General features: G+C 40.5%; 1 protein-coding gene and 1 pseudogene across 3 annotated transcripts; both read left to right on the forward strand.

Annotated features, from left to right (window-relative positions):
- Window positions 1–881: 881 nt before the first annotated feature.
- On the forward strand, window positions 882–18,693 carry LOC149753114 (uncharacterized). Of its 3 annotated transcripts, XM_089924215.1 has the most exons (6): window positions 882–981; window positions 11,643–12,000; window positions 12,153–12,717; window positions 12,808–12,900; window positions 13,266–13,699; window positions 18,368–18,693. In XM_089924215.1, coding segments are annotated over exons 3-6 (657 nt in total). In that variant the 5' UTR covers window positions 882–981; window positions 11,643–12,000; window positions 12,153–12,588; the 3' UTR covers window positions 18,369–18,693. The 3 variants fall into 3 exon arrangements, 1 of the variants encoding a protein (XP_089780341.1); XR_016395888.1 differs by lacking the exons at window positions 882–981; window positions 11,643–12,000; window positions 13,266–13,699; window positions 18,368–18,693 and adding an exon at window positions 13,167–13,202 and having other exon boundaries at window positions 12,397–12,717; XR_016395887.1 differs by lacking the exons at window positions 882–981; window positions 11,643–12,000; window positions 13,266–13,699; window positions 18,368–18,693 and adding an exon at window positions 13,167–13,202 and having other exon boundaries at window positions 12,287–12,900.
- On the forward strand, window positions 6,236–6,913 carry LOC149753115 (secreted RxLR effector protein 161 pseudogene; annotated as a pseudogene).
- Window positions 18,694–20,338: the final 1,645 nt, after the last annotated feature.

Here is a 20,338-nt window from a genome sequence, read left to right on the forward strand (position 1 = left end):
ATATTTCTCTAACAAGATATGATTATGAGTTATTAAATAATAAGATGAAAATAATTCACTATTTTAGAGACAATACTCCATAAGGCACCCAGCAAATCCTTAATTTGGATTATGGGATCTGATTCTTTCGTCAAGCCATGCTTTCTTCCATCTCTACCTAGAGTTGAGGACCATGCCTTCTTCCTATCAGGGCTCTTTCTAAGTTTAGGGCCGTTTCTTGATTGCATGAAATTAGACAATAGGACCAACTAGCTAAGTCTCCCACCTTGCTTATGACTTTTAAAGTTGTATCAATTGTCTTCTTTTTACCTTTTCTTTTCGAGGGTGGGGGGCAGGGTTGATGATAAACTGCAAAACACACACTACAAAAAATACACTTTCGGCAACCACTTTCGGCGACTAAATGAATAGTGGTCGCTGCAAATAAAGCTATTTGCGACCAACATCCTTGTTAGTTACTGAATGATTGTCCTACACCGACTAAATGCATATTTGGTCGCGGAAAATCAAAACCAAGTTGGCGGGGTGGAGGTAAAACGTTTGATGACTAAAGTTTGGTCGCTGAAAATAAGGCTATCTGTGACCAACATTCTTGTTAGTTACAGAATAATTATCCTACACCGACTAAATACATATTTAGTCATGGAAAAGCAAAACCAAATTGGCGCTTCGCGCAGGCTGGAGATAAAATTTTTGGCGACTATATTTTGGTCCCTAAAGATTCCCCTCCAGCAACTAAAAAAAATTTAGTCGCAAAAAGTATGCATGTAGGGGACGTGAGAAACCAAACAAACCCTAATTCCCTATTCCTCTATTCTGCTTTTACTCTTTTTTTTGGGTAAATTCTGCTTTAACTTTGCCTTCACCCGTCGCCTTCACCCATCGCGTTCGCCCGTTCTCCCATCGCCTCTCCATTCGCCCGTTCGCCCGTCGCCTCTTCGTTCGCCCGTTCGCCCGTTCGCCCGGCGTCGGCGTTTCAAGGTATGTGTACTCCTCCATTATTTGATTTAGCAGAGGCCGGGAGGGAGAGGGAGAGGAAGAGGAAGAGGTGGGGGTCCTCCGTTGTTTGATTTAGCAGAGGCCGGAAGGGAGAGGGAGAGGGAGAGGGAGAGGGAGAGGTGGGGGTCGTTGGGGGGCTTCTCGTCCTTCGCCGCCGCCGCAGCCGCCGCAGCCACCATAGCCACCGCGGAGGGCTTCTCCTCCTTCGCCGCCACCGCAGCCACCGCAGGGCTTCTCCTCCTTCGCTGCCACCGCAGCCACCGCAGGGCTTCTCATCCTTCGCCGCCGCCGCCGCCGCCGCCGCCGCCGGGCTTCACCAGGTCCATTCCGGTCAGGCCGGCAGGGAGAGAGAGCGAGGAGGCGAAGGGGATTTGGGGCGAGGGCCTTTTCTTGGGCCGGCAGGAAAAGAGAGCAAGGAGGGATTTGGGGACAATAGTTTTGTTTTGGTGGAGAGAAAGAGAGGGGAGGGATTTGGTTGGCTTTCATCCCTTCACTTTTTTGGTTTTGGTCTTGGTTTTCCTTCCCTCACATTACTCCTGATCCAGCTGGGCCATCGGGAAGAAAGACAGGGGGATTGGAGATGGACTTCTTAGAGGGTGGAGATTCTTTTAATTGTTTGGGTTGAATGGTTGCCGTGCTATGATGTAGCTTGGGTATCGAAGGAGAGATGGGAGATGGAAGATGGTGGGATAGGATTTCTTTTAAATTAATTATTTTTCCATGCTTCTATTCAAGGATTATATTAAACTGAAGGGGCTTCTTGTCTATCTTTGTTAGATTCATGCATCTTTGTTGAAATAGTATACTTGACAGCTATCTATTTTCATATCATTTTTTTAACTATTTTATACTTATTAAAATTTATTATTATTATTATAATAAAAAAAAAGAAAAGGCCTCATTCACTGAATTTGTCTTAGGCCCCCAAATGTATTGGGCCGCCCTTGGTTTTCTGCTGCAAGTTTTTTTTTACAGGGTACAAAAATAAATCTATAAACTAATCAATCTAACTTGATGAAGTACTTTGTAGGTCAGTCAAAATGGACAAGAGTTGGATGACAATAAAAAATAGAATGAAGAGTAAAGAATATAGAGAAGGGGTGAAGTCCTTTATTGAATTTGTGGTGGCAAATTTAGGCTCAGCAAATGATATTTGGGGTCCTTGTGTCGAGTGCATGAATGATAAAAAATAAAGCATTCAAGTTGTCAAGATTCATTTGATGTTGAAAGGAATCTCGCCTTCTTACAAGACTTGGGTGCAACATGGAGAATCTGTTCACGTGCATCAATCTTGTATTTCAAATGATGCTAACTGTGACAATGGTGGAGATGTTGAGGATAGAATGGCTGGGGATGGCACCGATGATAGGGACGAATTGTCTAATATGCTGGAAGCTGTTTACATGGGTGCTTTCATGAATGATGTGTAAGAGGTTTTGAATTTGAAATTTAAAACGGTTGTGAACCGTTTCTCCCCATTTAAACTCATTTAAAGCCATCCTAAATGCAATACAAACGTTGGGCTCCAACGTTGATCCAGATGGGAGAGAGAGGAGAGCTCTCTCACACTCATTAATTCCTTCTCTTCACATCCGTTAGAGGGCTTTTTTCCTTCTACGGTTTTCCTTGCTTTTTCGGATTTTTTTTTTTTGGCTTTCAAGTGGAGAGGGGAGAAGACAAGAGGGGTTATCTTGTGGTTGGCCTCCTCTTCGCCGATCACTCTTTATCTTTTGGCTTTGAATCAGTTTTGTACGAGCATACAGAAAAATCCCTGCGGAGTTCAAGAGATTTTGTAGTACTGTGCACGTCTATAAAATCAACGGTCCGTTGTATCTTGGGAAGGGATCGCTAGAATCCGGTGCATATAAGGAGGCGAATCTCTTTCAAAGACAGTGACTACACGCCTCGGACCGATCTACAGGTATTATCTATTTTATTTTGGATCTAAAGAAAACGACATCAAAGAGGTACGCATTGGAATCAGTTGTTTCAGTGATATTAAATTATTTAAGTTTTATTTGAGTTCTTTGAGTTGATTATTACAACATTTTTGAAAGAGATTTGTTTCCGAAACACAAAGATGGACAAAGTTAAGAACTCATTAAACGATATCCTGAAACCCGAGTCATTCGATGGAAAGAATTTTGTTAGATGGCAAACAAAGATGGAGTCTTGGTTGGACACATTAGATTTATTTTATGTGGTTTCAAACAATCCTTCAACTAAGGACCCAATGGATCATGAACCCGGCAGATCAGCTGCTAAATACAAATTTGATAAAGATGATCGTTTGTGTAAGAGTTTGATACTTAGTTCACTAAATGATAACTTGTACGACATCTACTCTAGAGCTGAGGGTACAGCTAAAACATTGTGGGATGAACTTGAGTCAAAATATGGTAAAGAAACTGAATCAGAAGAAAAGTTCATCATAGGAGAATATTTTTCTTACAAAATGGTAGATCACAAATCAGTAATTGATCAAGCACATGAAGTCCAGAATATAGTGGCGAAGATCATCGCAATGGGAATTTCTATAGATGAGAGAATTCAGGCGGCAGCCCTTATAGAAAAGCTTCCATCTTCCTGGACAAATTTTAAAGTCTCTTTGAAGCATAAGAGACACACCCTCTCTTTGGATCAAGTACTAGTGTCCCTTCAAATAGAAGAAAAACACAGGAATAACCATAAACAGGACTTGGGTATTGACTCAGAAGTTAATGCAAAAGCAAACTTAGTAGAAACGAAGAAAACTAACTTCTGGAGAAATAAACCCAAGAAACACTTTGAGAAGCCAAAACCAAAGATTCAAAAGGAACAGAGCAAGAGAACATGTTATGTCTGTGGAAAACCAGGACACTTTGCCAAACAGTGTAGACATAGAAAGGACAAGGTCAAGGGGCAAGGTGACAAAGTGACTCCTCAGGCAAACATGATAACCAGTTCTGGCTCTGCTGGAACCGAGGACAGGAGGTTAAAGGGAGAACTGTGACCATGGGCAACTCCAGTGTTGCACAAGTGATTGGAGAAGGAGAAGTAAAATTGAAATTCACATCTGAAAAATTATTACTCTCCACAACGTGCAACATGTGCCAGATGTTCGCAAGAATCTTGTTAGTGGTTTTCTTTTGAGTTAATTAGGATTTAAATTAGTGTTTGAATCAAATAAGGTTGTAATTACCAAAGGTGGGACATTTGTAGGGAGGGGTTATGTTGCTGATGGGTTATTTAAATTGAGTGTATTACCATGCAACAATATGAATAAAAATGTTTCTTCTTCACTTGTTATGCATATTGACTCTTTAGAGATGTGGCATAGTAGACTTGGACACGTGAATAACAATACTCTCAAAAGAATGATGAATTTAGATTTAATTCCTAAATATAATTTAGAGAAGAACAAAAAATGTGAAATTTGTGTTCAAGCTAAACAACCTAGGAAACCATTTAAATCAACAAGTAGAAGTTCTAACCTACTGGATTTAATACATAGTGACATTTGCGAAATGAGCGGTATTTTGACGAGAGGAGGAAAAAGATACTTTATTACCTTTATAGATGACATGTCAAAATACTGCTATGTATATTTAATAAAAACTAAGGATGAAGCCTTAGAAAAATTTAAAATTTATAAATCAGAGGTTGAAAATCAAACTCAGAAAACAATAAAAAAGACTCAGGTCAGATAGAGGAGGAGAATATAGTTCAATAGAATTTGGAAAATTCTGTGAGGAACATGGGATTATACATGAGACTACTGCCCCTTATTCTCCTCAGTCAAATGGAGTTGCTGAAAGAAAAAATAGAACTTTTCTTGACATGATTAACTCAATGCTTACTAGTTCTGGTCTTTCCAACAATTTGTGGGGTGAAGCTCTAATTTCAGCATGTAAAATACTTAATCGTATACCATTTAAAGATAACCAGAAAACACCATATGAGTTATGGTGGGGTAGAAAACCTAGTCTAAAATATTTTAAAGTTTGGGGTTGCCTTGCAAAAGTTAAAATTAACTCTAGCAAGATGACTAAACTGTCTCCTAAGACTTTCGATGCAGCTTTCATAGGATACGCGGAAAATAGTAACGCATACCGATTCTTAGTAGTACGATCAGATGTACCTGACATTACACCGAACACTATTAAAGAATCGAATGATGCAGTATTTTTTGAGAATGTGTTTCCTATGAAAGAAAAGAGAAAGTTAGAAATAGGAGAATCCTCTAAATCACAAAATGATAACACTGAAATAGAACCCCAAGTTGAACTTAGAAGGAGCAAGAGACCTAGAATAGAGAAAAACCTAGGAGATGACTTCTACACATTCCTTGTTGAAGATGAACCTTTGACTTATGCTGAAGCAATGAAATCTAGTGATGCACCTCTATGGGAGGAAGCCATTAAAAGTGAGATGGAATCAATCCTTTCACACAATACATGGGTGTTAACCGACTTACCTCCAGGGTCTAGACCACTAGGATGCAAATGGGTCTTTAAAAGGAAACAAAATCCTGATGGATCCATTGAAAAATACAAAGCTAGATTAGTTGCTAAAGGTTTTAGTCAAAGAGAAGGAATGGACTATTTTGACACTTATTCTCCAGTCACTAGGATAACTACAATTCGAGTGCTTATAGCATTGGCAGCATCATATAAACTTGAAATCCATCAGATGGATGTAAAAACTGCCTTTCTTAATGGCGAGTTAGATGAAGAAATTTATATGGAGTAGCCAGAAGGTTTTGTAGTTTCTGGTCAAGAGAATAAAGTGTGTAAGCTAGTCAAATCCTTATATGGATTAAAACAAGCTCCTAGACAATGGCATGAAAAGTTTGACCAAGTCATTTTATCATATGGCTTTAATATTTGTGACTTCGATAAATGTGTATATTGGAAAATATTTGATAGGTCTATTATTATCCTATATTTATACGTAGATGACATTTTAATTTTTGGTAGTGAACATGTCACAATTTTTGAAGTAAAGAAATACTTAAGTGATAATTTTGACATGAAAGATCTAGGGTTAGCTAAAGTAATCTTAGGAATCAAAATTAGAAGGACACAAAATGAGATTGTTCTAAGTCAATCTCACTATGTTGAAAAAGTGTTAAAAAAAATTTGGGTACGAAAATTACAAGCCAGTTAGCACCCCATATGATCCTAGCATAAAATTAAAGAAAAATAGTGGGGATAGTGTTTCCTAATTAAGGTATTCTCAATTAATTGGAAGTCTTATGTATTTATCTAACTGTACAAGACCAGATATCTCCTATGCTGTAGGAAGACTAAGTAGATACACTAGTAATCCCGATAAAACACATTGGAATGCAATAGAAAGGCTTCTTAAATATTTGAAGGGTACCATTAACTACGGGATATACTATTCTGGTTTTCCTACTGTACTAGAAGGGTATAGTGATGCTAACTGGATTTCTGATTCCGAAGACACAAAGGCCACTAGTGGATTTGTCTTTACACTAGGTGGTGGTGCAGTCGCTTGGAAATCTTCCAAGCAGACCTTGATTACTAGATCCACCATGGAGGCTGAGATGGTTGCCTTAGAGTTAGCTGGTGGAGAAGCAGATTGGCTTAGGGGTCTGTTATCAGATATCCCCATGATGGATAAGCCTATTCCTGCTATTCTAATTAACTGTGATAATCAGGCGACTATAGCAAAAGTGAAAAGTAAAAATCACAACTCGAAGTCGTCTAGGCATATTGAGCTTCGATATAAAATTTTAAGGAAGCTCACCTCTACTGGAGTTATAACTTTAAGTTATATTAAATCAGTGGAGAACTTGGCAGATCATCTGACCAAGGGCTTGTCGAGAGGACAAGTTCAATATGCTTCGAGGGGGATGGGTTTAAAGCCTATTTTTGAGTCACCGTCAGCGGCAACCCAACCTATCTGACTGGAGATCCCAAGATGTAGGTTCAATGGGACAAACAAGCTAACTAAGTGGTTGGTAGGAGCACCAGATTTAAAGTGAACTCAGTTCACTACCCATCTCTATGGAGCAGGTGCTCAACTGCACTAGACAGGAGGATGGCGTAATGCCTTAATGATATCAAGGCTATTATAGCAAGGTATAGAGTTGCAGTATACCCTTGGAGATATCACCGATGTGAGTGTGACTGTGGGGCCGCAGTCAAATAGAGAATTAAGGCTTGTTCTCTAAGAGACACTCTCAAAACAAGATACCTGCGCACGGCCGTAATGCGCTACCCCGATGGAACTCATATGCAGGGTCAACTCTTAGTTGTTCAGTATTTTAAAATCTATATATAAAGTCCAAGTTCAAGACTTTGTTCACTTCGGACCGGTGTGGATGGCAAAATACCAACTAGATGAAGGTTCAAGTCCGAAAGACACCTTTCATCGAAAGCTAAGTGTACTGAATGCTCGTACTTTGAATTTTTCAAAATTTTGACATTTTCAAAATTATCTCAATTTTTTTTTTTTCCAAAATTTCAAAATGGTGGGGAATGTAAGAGGTTTTGAATTTGAAATTTAAAACGGTTGTGAACCGTTTCTCCCCATTTAAACTCATTTAAAGCCATCCTAAATGCAATACAAACGTTGGGCTCCAACGTTGATCCAGATGGGAGAGAGAGGAGAGCTCTCTCACACTCATTAATTCCTTCTCTTCACATCCGTTAGAGGGCTTTTTTCCTTCTACGGTTTTCCTTGCTTTTTCGGATTTTTTTTTTTTTTGGCTTTCAAGTGGTGAGGGGAGAAGACAAGAGGGGTTATCTTGTGGTTGGCCTCCTCTTCGCCGATCACTCTTTATCTTTTGGCTTTGAATCAGTTTTGTACGAGCATACAGAAAAATTCCTGCGGAGTTCAAGAGATTTTGTAGTACTGTGCACGTCTACAAAATCAACGGTCCGTTGTATCTTGGGAAGGGATCGCCAGAATCCGGTGCATATAAGGAGGCGAATCTCTTTCAAAGACAGTGACTACACGCCTCGGACCGATCTACAGGTATTATCTATTTTATTTTGGATCTAAAGAAAACGACATCAAAGAGGTACGCATTGGAATCAGTTGTTTCAGTGATATTAAATTATTTAAGTTTTATTTGAGTTCTTTGAGTTGATTACTACAACATGATGATATTAATGAATTGCCTAATAACTTGGGGAGGGAGGATGCACAGAATTTTGATAAGTTGTTCGATGATGCTCAACGACCCGTTTATCCTGGTTGCAAAACTTTTACAGTATTATCATTCATTATTAAGATGCTTCATATTAAGGTGTACAACTAGTGGAGCAATTCCTCTTTTGACATGAACATGAAGGTATACAAGGAAATTCTACCGGAGTGTGATAAGTCTGTTCCACGGACCCTTTATGAAGTCAAAAATTTTTTACGAGATTTGGGTTTGGGATATGTGCTAATTCATGCATGCAAATATGATTGTGCTCTTTTTTAGAAGGAGAATGCGAACCTGTAGAAATGCCCTACATGTGATGAGCCTAGATATAAGCTGAATGATGGTAACGGTAAAAAGATCCCTCATAAAATTTTGCGGTACTTTCCCCTGATACCGAGATTGAAGCGCTTATTTTTGTCCCTAAAAATAGCTGTAGATATGAGATGGCACAAGGAGAAGCGAGTGGATGACGAAACATCAAGACATCCAACTGATGGGGAGGAATGGAAGAACTCTGATCGGCAACATCCTGAGTTTTCCAAGGATCCGCGGAATGTAAGGTTAGGGCTAGCCACCGATGGTCTCAATCCTTTTGAAAATATGAGCACATCGTACAGTATGTGGCCCGTTATCGTGATGCCTTATAATCCTCCACCTTGGAAGTGTATGAAAGAGCAATTTTGTATGCTGTCATTGCTTATTCCCGGAAAAACGGCTCCCAGTAAAGAAATAGATGTTTACTTGAGGCCATTAATTGATGAGTTGAAAGAGCTTTGGAAGGATGGCGTGCAAACTTATGATGCCTCTAGTGGAAGTACATTTAGAATGCGTGCTGCTCTCATGTGGACCATTAATGACTTTTCTGCATATGGTAACATGTCTGGATGGCCAACAAAAGGTTATTTGGCTTGTCCTATTTGTAACGAAGATGCTTCATCAGAACGTTTGAGGAGTAAGATTGGCTATATGGGTGCGAGGCGTTTCTTGCCTGAGAACCACATATGGCGAAAGAGCAAGCTCTTTAATGGTAAAAGTGAGGACAGGTCAAGGCTACGAGAGTTCACGGGAGAAGAGATCTTGGAGCAAATTAATTCAGGGACATACAAGCCGTTGGGCAAGCATCCAAGCATTAATAAGAAAAGAAAAAGGGGCAAAGATGATGACACGATTTGGGCCAAGAAAAGTATTTTGTTTGATCTCCCTTATTGGAAAACACTCAAGCTGCGTCACAACTTGGATGTCATGCACATAGAAAAGAACATTGCAGAAAATATTGTTGGGACATTACTGGGCGTAGATGGGAAATGCAAGGATACAGAAAAAGCACGCATGGATTTGGCAGATATGGGTATACGGAAGGAGTTACATCTAAAAAAGCAGGCGAACGGATCTTATGAGAAGCCTCCAGCATTGTACACATTGTCCCCGCAAGAGAAACAAGGGTTTTGTGATTTTTTAAAATCAATTAAGTTTCCAGATGGCTATGCGGCAAACATCTCTAGCTGTGTAAGTACTCAAGGTGGTAAATTATCGGGTCTAAAAAGTCATGACTATCATATTCTTTTGCAACGCCTTCTTCCAATTGGAATGCGTGGGTTCCTCAACAAAGAACTTAATACTGCATTATTTCAATTAGGCAATTTCTTTGAGCAATTGTGCTCCAAGGCATTACAAATAGCTGATTTGAAAAAATTAGAGGACCAAATTGTTCTTATTCTTTGCAAGCTTGAGAAGATTTTCTCTCCTGCCTTCTTTGATGTCATGGTTCATCTAGCTATTCACTTGCCTCGCGAGGCTATTCTTGGAGGGCCAATGCAATATCGATGGATGTAACCAATTGAAAGGTAATTGTTTGCAACCGTATAGTAGGAATAGTAATCATGTATATTATTGTACAAGTAAGAATTTTTCTATTAGCATTGAGCTATAATTTATCGTAGGTTACTCGGAGTTCTAAAAGGATTTGTTGCCAACCGAGCTCACCCAGAAGGTTCTATCGCTGAGGCTTATATTTCTAAAGAGAGTACAACATTTTGCTCAATGTACCTCGATGGAATCGAAATAGTGTTTAACAGAGAAGAAAGGAATGATGACGGTGGTGATCATGGCATGGGGTTTGCAGGCTTCACTCAAAGTGCCCGACCATTTGGGTTAATCCGAAGGGGACCTGATGTGCCGATCAATGAACTCGAGATGGCTGAATGGTTTGTCTTATACAATAGTTTAGAAGTGGATCAATATCGAGAGTATGTTTTTTTAACTTGCTTATTAAGGTTCAGCTATTATATATTTAGTTGTTTTAGACTTATATGTTACTTATACGTTACGGAATGTCGAATAGGGAACACAAGAACTACATACAAGGTGAGAGTGAAGTTGACATCACAAACAGGCAACGTAAAGAATTTTCCAAGTGGTTCAAAGATCGCGTAAGCAAAATTAATTAACATGTAGGCACCTTGAGTTATCCTTGTATTTGAAAGTGAAGTAACATATTATGTCACTTTTTTGTTATAGATGACTCAACTTTGAAACCAGCGATCACCGGAAGCTACTGATGAATTATGGTCATTGGCCAACGGTCCTCGTCCGATAGTCAACATATATTCAGGGTGCTTTTGTAATGGTGTCCGATTCCATACCATCGAACGTGACAACCGCCGTAAAAGCCAGAATAGTGGGTTAGTTGTTGAAGGGGACCACGAAGGGAAACCGATTGACTTCTATGGTTACTTGTGCAAAGTTTGGGAATTAACATTTATGTTCGGACAACGAGTCGTCTTGTTCCAATGCGAATAGTTCAACACTGGAAGTAAAAAAACTTTCTGCATTGATGCGCATTGCACTAGCATTGATACAAGAAGTCGGTGGTACAAAGATGATTCTTTTGTACTACCGAGTCAAGTGCAGCAAGTATTCTATATTAATGACACTGCAGAGAGACGAGGCAATTGGAAAGTTGTCCAAAGATTCAAGCATCGAGGTATATGGGATGTGCCACAGATGAGTGATTTAGAACCCAATGATGTTGAAGAAACCATTGTTCTCAATCATGCGTTCCAACAAGATGAAACCAATGACGTTGAACCAATTTCCATTGAAGAGCCAACCACAATGGATTTGCGCAGATATGATATTGATGCTGAAATTATTCAAGAGGAGGTCATTTTGCAGTGCCGTGGGCGAGATCAAGCCGGGGGGAGTGTCGATGAAGTAATGGAGGAGCCTAGTGATGAAGAAGAAGACATTGATAGTGACAGTGATACATATATAGATTTAGAGCCATGATATATTTCTCTAATGATCTATCTATAGAAAAGTTGAACATTTTTATCTTACATGCTTCTATTTTTTATGTTAATGAAAATGATCCATTTTTATCTTACATGCTTCTATTTTTTATGGAGAGTGTGATTTACTTTTTACTTCATTTTTCTTTATGGCTGAATGTAATGTATTTGTCTCGTTTTTATTGTGAAAGATGCACAAAGTAGATACAAAATTTGTGAAGCCTGGGTGCTTGTCCCAGAAGCTGACGGGATACGAAAGGCAAAGACAAAAAAGGATTGAAATAAACTCAATGAGATTAGAGGCTCTTGGCATACCGGGCATGTCCAAGGCATTGTTTGGTTCAAATCAGAATGGTAATGAAGGACCGAACAAGATTAGCAATGGCGATGATGATGAAGAGTATCTGCCATCTGATAATGAAGGACTGAATTCTTCTAGAGATGTTGAACTTGTGCCCGTGATGGCTGCCCAACCTACTCTGCTCCCCACCTTTTCTACCCAACAAACCCATGAGCTTTCAAGTCCACCTATTATTGCCAACAGCGTGGGTGAGAAAACTCATCTTTCTGAATCTTGTTATTGCTAAGATATTCTTGGTAAAATGATGGCATTTCAGTGGTTTTGTGTTTTTTTTTTTTGCGTTCTCTTTCTTTATCACTAGCAGGTTTGTCTTATGGCCTAAAGTATTTAAGTATTTTAGCAGGTTTATCATCAAAGCGCGTGCGGGGTAAGACAGTTGGGAAAAAAATTGATAAGCTCATTGCCCAGAATGGCGGAGAAAAGCTCTCTGTTCCAGTACTTGATGAGTGGAATGCTTTATGTGGTATTAATGCCCCAAAGGTAGCCAATCTGTTTGGGGTGTATATTAGGAGAATGTATCCAATTAAGGGCATACCGACATGGCGGCATATAGACGAGGCTACTCAATCTGCTATCATATAATCTGTCCTTGTAATTATTTATTGCACAATATTTTTTTAGGTACTTGTAATAGTTGCATTGATCATACTACATAATGATTTTACTTATGTTTTTAGGACAAGTTCAAAATCTCGGATGATTATCATGGCAATCTAGTAGCTCAGCAAGCTGTCCACAGAAAATGCTACAATATTCACAGAAATTGGAGGCACAATATGAAATTGCATTACAAGCATCTTAAGAACGTTTTACATGTGAACCCTTATAGTCATCCATACGAACATGTGACTCATGAGGATTGGCGCCACTTAATTGACGATGTGTGGAAAAGCAAAGAACACAAGGTAACTTACATATTTAGTGCTTCAGAGTTTATAAGTAAAATATTTGATCATAATGTTTTCTTTAGATTTTTAATTTGTATTTTTTTGAAGGTGAGATCAAAAGCTGGCAAAAAGAATAGGAAAAAGCTTGAGTACAATCATTGTTCAGGATCTCGGTCATTTGTTGCAACAATGACTATACAGGTAATATGTTTTTGAGTATGTACTGGTTATATTTTTAGTGAACTGCCTGTGAAACAGTCTATGGGATAGTTTTGGCTATTGTAAAATAGACAATTTGCTGCAAGTAGATTTTTTATTCTAGTTTATTGCAAATATATTTTTGGAATCCTTTTATGCAAGTAGATCTGTCAGTTATTTTAGTTTTCTTATTATGTGGTGGCTATATGCTAATCTAAATTATACTTTGCAGTCGGAGTTTAATGGTTCTGAAAATCTTGAATTTTCAGAATTCTATAAGAAAACGCATACGAAGAAGAACAAAGAGTGGATTAATCCTTTTGCAAGGTTATATACATTTAATTCTGTTGTTACCTTTGCATTGACAGTCAAAGATGTTAAGCTTGCGAGAAGAATCTTCCCAATCCGGTGTGCAATTAACATCAGAGGAGATGTCTAGGCAGGCACTTGGAAAAAGGAAGAGATACATTCTTGGATTTGGGGATGGGCCGAAGCCCTCTTCATCTTCTTCCACACCTAGTCGTGTGTCACAAGACCATGTTGGGGAGTTGCAGAAACTTAAAGCTGAGATGGAGGAGATGAAGATGGAGCGTGAGATAGAGCGTGAGGAGCTGCGGAGGCAATTGGAGCAGGAGAGGAGAGAGCGAGAGGAGGAAAAGAAAGAGCGAGAGGAAAAACAGAAGCAAATTGCACATCTTACAAGTTTGATGACAGAGTTCTTAAAGGGAAAGACTCAAATACACAAGTCATCTATCCATCATGATGGGGCCATGTGTTCAACTGGTGGTACAAATACTCGTTGGTATGTATTCTCATTTATATTACGTAAGTTATTTAGAGATTTGAACCAAATTAAACAAAATGTCATTATGAACTTATACTTGAATTTTAGTTTATTATTGATGGGGACATCAGAGCCCTTCATCCAGATGATCCTGAGCCCCCGGATTGAGCCAGACTCGTTTATTTGCATATTTATTTTATTATTTTATTTTTGGGCTTATTTGCATTCTAGGGTTTATTTGTGGTTTATTTTATTTCTGGGCTTATTTGCATTTTAGGGCTTATTTGTGTTATTTGTGGGTTCATTAGGATTTATTTCTATGTAAGGGGGGTTTATGCAAATTGTGTATTTGGGCCCTATATATAGGGAACTATTTTCATGATTAGGGTTTAATGAATGATTAAGAATTTCTTTTTCCCCAGATCTTATTCTTCCTCCTCCTCCCCTTCTCTTCTTCCTGTGTCTCTAGAACCTCTTCTTCCTTCTTCCTCTCTTGTTCTTCCTTCTCCTCCTCTTTTTCCGCATTTGTGCGGCATCAACTTGGTATCAGAGCAAGGCTGGTTTTGCCCCTGCTGCCAAAGCCCCGATCCCTCCCGGCTACTTCTTCCCAACCGAGAGGAAAAAAAAAAAGAATCTCTCTCCCTCTCGGTTCAAACCAGAGGAAAAAGGAAACCCCTTTCCACCGCCCTAGTCATCCACTCCACCAAAATCCCACCTGAGACATCATCTGTCTCTTCCCCTCGGTGCTCACCAGAAGAACACACACACACTTAAAAAAAAAAAAAAGGAAGGAAAAGAGAGAAGGTCCCTCCCTCCCTCTCGGTTCTCATCAGAGAAAAAAAAAAAAAAACAAAAAAAAAACAAAGAGGGGAAGACCCCTGTTCGTCGGCCCCGTCCCGCCGGCCGCCAAGCCCGCGGCCACCACTCCCACGCTCCACCGCCGCTGCATCACGCCACCACCAGGCCGAGCGCCGCCCCCTCCGAAGTGTCGCCGCGCGCCCCGAGCACTCCGCCACCATCGGGCACCCTGTTGCCGCCCGCGGAAGCCTGAGACCGACCACCTGCGTCGTGTCCGCAGAGGGGACCGCCGCCGTGGAGTCCCACGGTTGGTCGCCGTCGGTCGCCGCAAGCCCGCAGCCGCTGCCGCGATCTCCGCCCCGCCTCGCAGCCACCGCCACGAAATCCGGCGCATCCCTAACGAATCCGTCGGAGATTGAAGACGGCCAGCGTAGCGGGTAAGATTCAAACCCGATAACCCGAAACCCGGGTCCAAAAAGGCCCGCACGTGACCGCATGTGCGTACAAAAAAAAAAAAAAAAAAAAAACCTGCTTACCTCTGCTCCTGACGAAGGGGAAACCCTAGGGGTTTCCGCCGCCATCGCCACCGACGCCGTCTTCGCCGAGCCGCCGTTCGTCCACGGTGCCTCCCCACCGTCTGAGTGCAACCGCCGTTGCCCGTCGCCGCCTCGTCGCCGAGCGCCGCCGCCGAGCGCCCCTCCGGCTCCGCCACCTCGTCCGAGCACCCCGAGCCGTCGCCGCTCGACCTCCGGTGACCGAGCTGTCGTCGTCTCCGCCGTCCGAGTTCCACCGCCTGAGTGCCTCCCCGCCGTCGAGCCCTCGCCTCTCGCCGCCCGAGCCCTTCTTCTTCACCCCAACATCCTAGATCCTGATCTTATGATCTGGAACACCGCCTGAGTGCCTCCCGCCGCCCGAGCCCTCGTCCGAGCCTCCTCCGAGCGCCGTCTCCTCCGAGCGGGTCACCTGCAGCGTCCCTTCGCCGAGCTCCATCCGGCCTTCTCTTCTCACCCGAGACTAGGAGACATCCTAGCGGTGCCATCACGCCACACCCGAGCTCCACCAGCCTGACCTTAGCCCGAGGTCAGCAGGCCGCAAGCCCAGCTCCCCCACCCGGCCCGCGCGCCAACCTTCCTTGAGCGCGGCCCAGGTCCAGGCAGTTTCAGAACGGGCTTGGTCCAGGCCCGTGTGCCGTTTGCTGAAGCGCGGCCCAAGGCCCTTGGCTGCAGGCCCTGTTTCAGGCCCGATCCAGAGTGTTCTTCAGCCCATTTCGACAGCCCAGGAATCTTTGTGCTGTAGATCCAGGTCTACAACTCCAGCTAGCTCTGCCCAGCGCCAACTTTGTGTTCGAGACTTCACAACGGACGCTTCCGGTTGACTGCATCCGCCACAGGTGATAGGTTTCTACTTTTTCTGGCTTGTTCATTTAATTATGTTCTAGTTCTCTTGCATGATAGCCACATTTTGAAAACTTATATTGCTGTTATAATTCAGAACATTGAACCTCTCACTTCCGAACCCGTCCTATTACCCTTTAAATCTTGACATTAAATTAGCACACCCTAGTAACAGGACGTTTCTCAATATTATTCGATCATATTGATTTAGGATCAGAACAACTGTACTACTTGATTGCAATCTAATTTCTTAAATTGAATAATCTTAATCCTTAATTCTGAATAACCGAAGTAAAAATCAGCAACATTTAAATTTAAGCTATTATTGTGAAGACTTGCTGATTTCTGAAATCATAATAGATTGCATTAGTAGGTTGTCCTGCATCAAATTTGGTCCTACATCATAGTTATTAGGGTTTCATTAGTGACACTGCATTTCACATCATCACCTAGTGTCATCATTGCATGCCAACCTGTAGTGATATGGAGTACTATCTCAATCAACCTAAAACCCCTGTAGCTACCATGAATTCTGACATTTTGAGGTCTATCCTAGAACAGATCGTTGCCATACGGGCTGGATACAAGGAATTCAGACAAGAGATCCGTGAGCTCGTGCAAAATTCTAGGACCCCTAAATCTCCAACCCCTGTTACAGCCCAACCTAAAATCGGTTTGGTCGCACCACCTGTAGTCCTTCCCCACTCTCCTAGGCACCAAACCCAATACTTTAGGTGTCAACAATTCGGCCACATAGCGCCCCAATGTTCCACTAAGACCTACCCGATTACTGAACCAAAAGTTAGGAACCAAGAGGCCGAATATGTCGAAGAAGTCTATGAACCAAATATAGAAGACTATGAAGAAGACCTTGAAGACGAACCTACAGAATTAGACTTTGTCCAAAATGATTCCCAAAGGGAGACTAGTGATCTAAGTACAACCAAGCCACTTCACATTACGACTGTGGAAGAGGTAGTGACAGATATTGAGAGCCAATCATCTGAATTGGCACTTGTAGCTAAAGTTACCCATGCGGAGTCCAACCTTGAACATTCCCCGGTAGTAGTTTCCCTTCTAGAGGAGTTTCCTGATGCACTCCCTGATGATCTTCCGGATGCACTTTCTCCAATGCATGATATCCAACGCGCAATCGATCTAGTTTCCGGAGCATCTCTGCCCAACCTTCTACATCATAGGCTCAGACCGAATGCATATGCTAGGACCTGGAATTTAATGTTACCGACAGTTGAGTTTGCATGTAATAGTTCGGTTAACAAGTCCATAGGTATGAGTCCATTCGAAGTAGTGCATGATTACAAACTTAGGCAACCCATAGACCTATTTTTCATGTCTCATCAGTATAGAGTCTTTGAGTCTGCACAATCAATTGTATCACATCCACATTCATTGCATCGAGAAATCAGCAACTGTAGTCACTTTAATAATTTAAAATATAAATTCCTTGCTGATTTACACGGACGTTATAAAGAGTTAAGTGAAAAAGATTACGTCATGATAAGAATTAGGCTTGAACGATTTTCTTCAGATACGTTTAAGAAATTGCAAACTTGTAGTGCAGAACCGTTCAAAATCTTAAAGAAAATCAGTTCGAATGCATATGTTGTGGATCTTCCTGATGACTATGGGATTAGTGCAACATTTAATATTGAAGATTTAGTCCCATACAACAAGATAATATTCCTGCCTTCTGACCCCTTTATTGATATACCTGCCTATGTTGGATACCCTGCCCTATTACCTGCTGTTGAGCCACCACCTCCCAAATTTCATGCACGTAGAGAACAAATAGAACATATATTGGATGAGCAGGTTATTTCAAGCAGGAACGGTGGTTACCAACGTTACCTTGTTCGGTGGAAAGGTCGACCAAAGTCTGATGTGACGTAGATTTCCAAAGCACAGTTGCAGCGCATTGACCCCGATCTTCTGGAGCAGTACGACAGCCGGCCAGACCTGTACTCGACGGGGTCGAGTTTTTCTCACCCGGGAGGAGTTGATGGGGACATCAGAGCCCTTCATCCAGATGATCCTGAGCCCCCGGATTGAGCCAGACTCGTTTATTTGCATATTTATTTTATTATTTTATTTTTGGGCTTATTTGCATTCTAGGGTTTATTTGTGGTTTATTTTATTTCTGGGCTTATTTGCATTTTAGGGCTTATTTGTGTTATTTGTGGGTTCATTAGGATTTATTTCTGTGTAAGGGGGGTTTATGCAAATTGTGTATTTGGGCCCTATATATAGGGAACTATTTTCATGATTAGGGTTTAATGAATGATTAAGAATTTCTTTTCCCCCAGATCTTATTCTTCCTCCTCCTCCTCCCCTTCTCTTCTTCCTGTGTCTCTAGAACCTCTTCTTCCTTCTTCCTCTCTTGTTCTTCCTTCTCCTCCTCTTTTTCCGCATTTGTGCGGCATCAATTATTATTCATATGTGGTTATTGATTGTGTATTCTTTTTTGCTTTCTCAGATACATGGTGGAGTTATGAGCATGTGAAATCTAGTTTCTGGTACATGGATAGCTTTTGTTCAGATGTCATGATGGAGTTGTCTACAAGCAGAATCCAGTTTTTGGTATAATAATATTTTTGTCTACATGATGGTTGTTTGGATGAATAGCAACATCAGATATTTTGGAATTTTTAATTTACATTTTGATGTGTTTGGTGATGATTATCACCTTAACATATGGTATGGATGAAACATTTTGATGTATGGTTAATTGGTATGCTTGACTTTAGACTTATAGATGATGATATTTATAATGAATGATTATGGATTCTCCAACATTGTGTATACTTCTATTTGGATGAGCAAATGTATTGTGCAATATGGATATTGGATAGGCTGTGTTGTTTGTACAGGATTTGGAACGAGCCCAAAAATAAATATTAAGCTTATAATTTGAATTGTTAATTAAATATAGGTTAATACTTTCTGCCACCAAAAAATGTTTGTTACCAATGCATTCCAATACATTCTGCGACCAAACTATTGGTGGGGGAAGATAGACATTCAGTGACCATTTTTTTGGTAGCGGAAGACAAACCTTCCACGACCAACTATTTGGTCGGCATTGAAACTAGCGACAACAGATTTGGTCGCTGATAATTTTCTTTGGCAACCAAACGTTGGTCGTTGTTGGTGTACCTTAGGTGACCACACAATATTGATCACCAAAGCCTTTCAGTGACTAGGGTTCGGCGACGAAGGGTATGCTAGTCGCGAAAAGGTTTCAGCGACCAAATATGGTTATTCGGCGACTAGAATTTTAGTCGCTGAAAGTGTATTTTCTTGTAGTAGTCCATGCCTCCATGTGCCAACCCATGGAGAAATGGAGAATCATCCATATAAATTTAACACCATACACACGAACAAAAAAGGAGAGAACGTGATATCTTTAACCTCAAGAAGCAATCCTTGAACATGCAGCCAGCTACTCTTAAAGCCCCTCACGAGATTCCAGTTGACCACTGAAAAGCTCTTTCTTGGAGGGGGATACCATGATCTCCACCCACAATCACTAGGGAAAGAGGAAACCAAATAGTAGATCTAGATAAAGAAGGGAAGGAAGACAATAAGGGGACGTTTGGTAAGCCCAACAGGATCACTACGGTGGTCTAAGATCTCCGGTGATCCGAATGCTGGAGTGATTTGATCTCCAGTAATCTAAGATCAATGTGTTTGGTAGGCCATGGTCTAGTGATTAAAAATTTCCGGATATCTATGAGTAACTTGTTTGGTATGGTACGGAAATCCAAGATCACTGACCATATAATATTTTATTAATCATATAAATTATATTTATTACTCCTATAAATTATTAATCTTATAAAAATATGTTATTTTTTATTTTAGAATTAATATTTTTATTTTATACTTATAATAGATTTTTTAATACTAATAATTATTTTGATTAGGAAAATAAGGTAAATAAGAGTAATATATTAAATATTTCATTATATAAATATAAAATATAATAATATAGTTCTACTATAACGTAAACTTACCCTTCAATAATAATAGGATAATAATATGATTAGTAATATATTATTAATATAATATATAATATCAACATAATATTATATATATATATAACATTGACATAATATATTGATGGTATATTGATATATCAATTTTTTTGCTAAATTGAGGGGTATTTTTTTTCTTTAACTTTCAACTTAGTATCACTGCTCTAGGGTGATCTTGGATTTCCAACCTCAATGATAGATATCCCATCACCGAGTTGGGCTGTGATTTGAGGAGTGAAGATGATTTAGGATCACCGCCATGTAGGATCACCGTGGTACAACCAAACGCGGTGATTTTATCATCTCCACCCATATCATTCTTGATCCTGGGATGATCACCCCATACCAAACGCCCCCTAATGCCTTACCTTACGTATGTAGATAGCTGATTTCAAAACGTTGAGTCTTGA

Source organism: Phoenix dactylifera, chromosome 7 (genome assembly GCF_051530095.1).
Source record: "Phoenix dactylifera cultivar Ajwa chromosome 7, Ajwa_hap1_PhDact_Kaust_v1.1, whole genome shotgun sequence".
Lineage (NCBI taxonomy): Eukaryota > Viridiplantae > Streptophyta > Magnoliopsida > Arecales > Arecaceae > Phoenix > Phoenix dactylifera.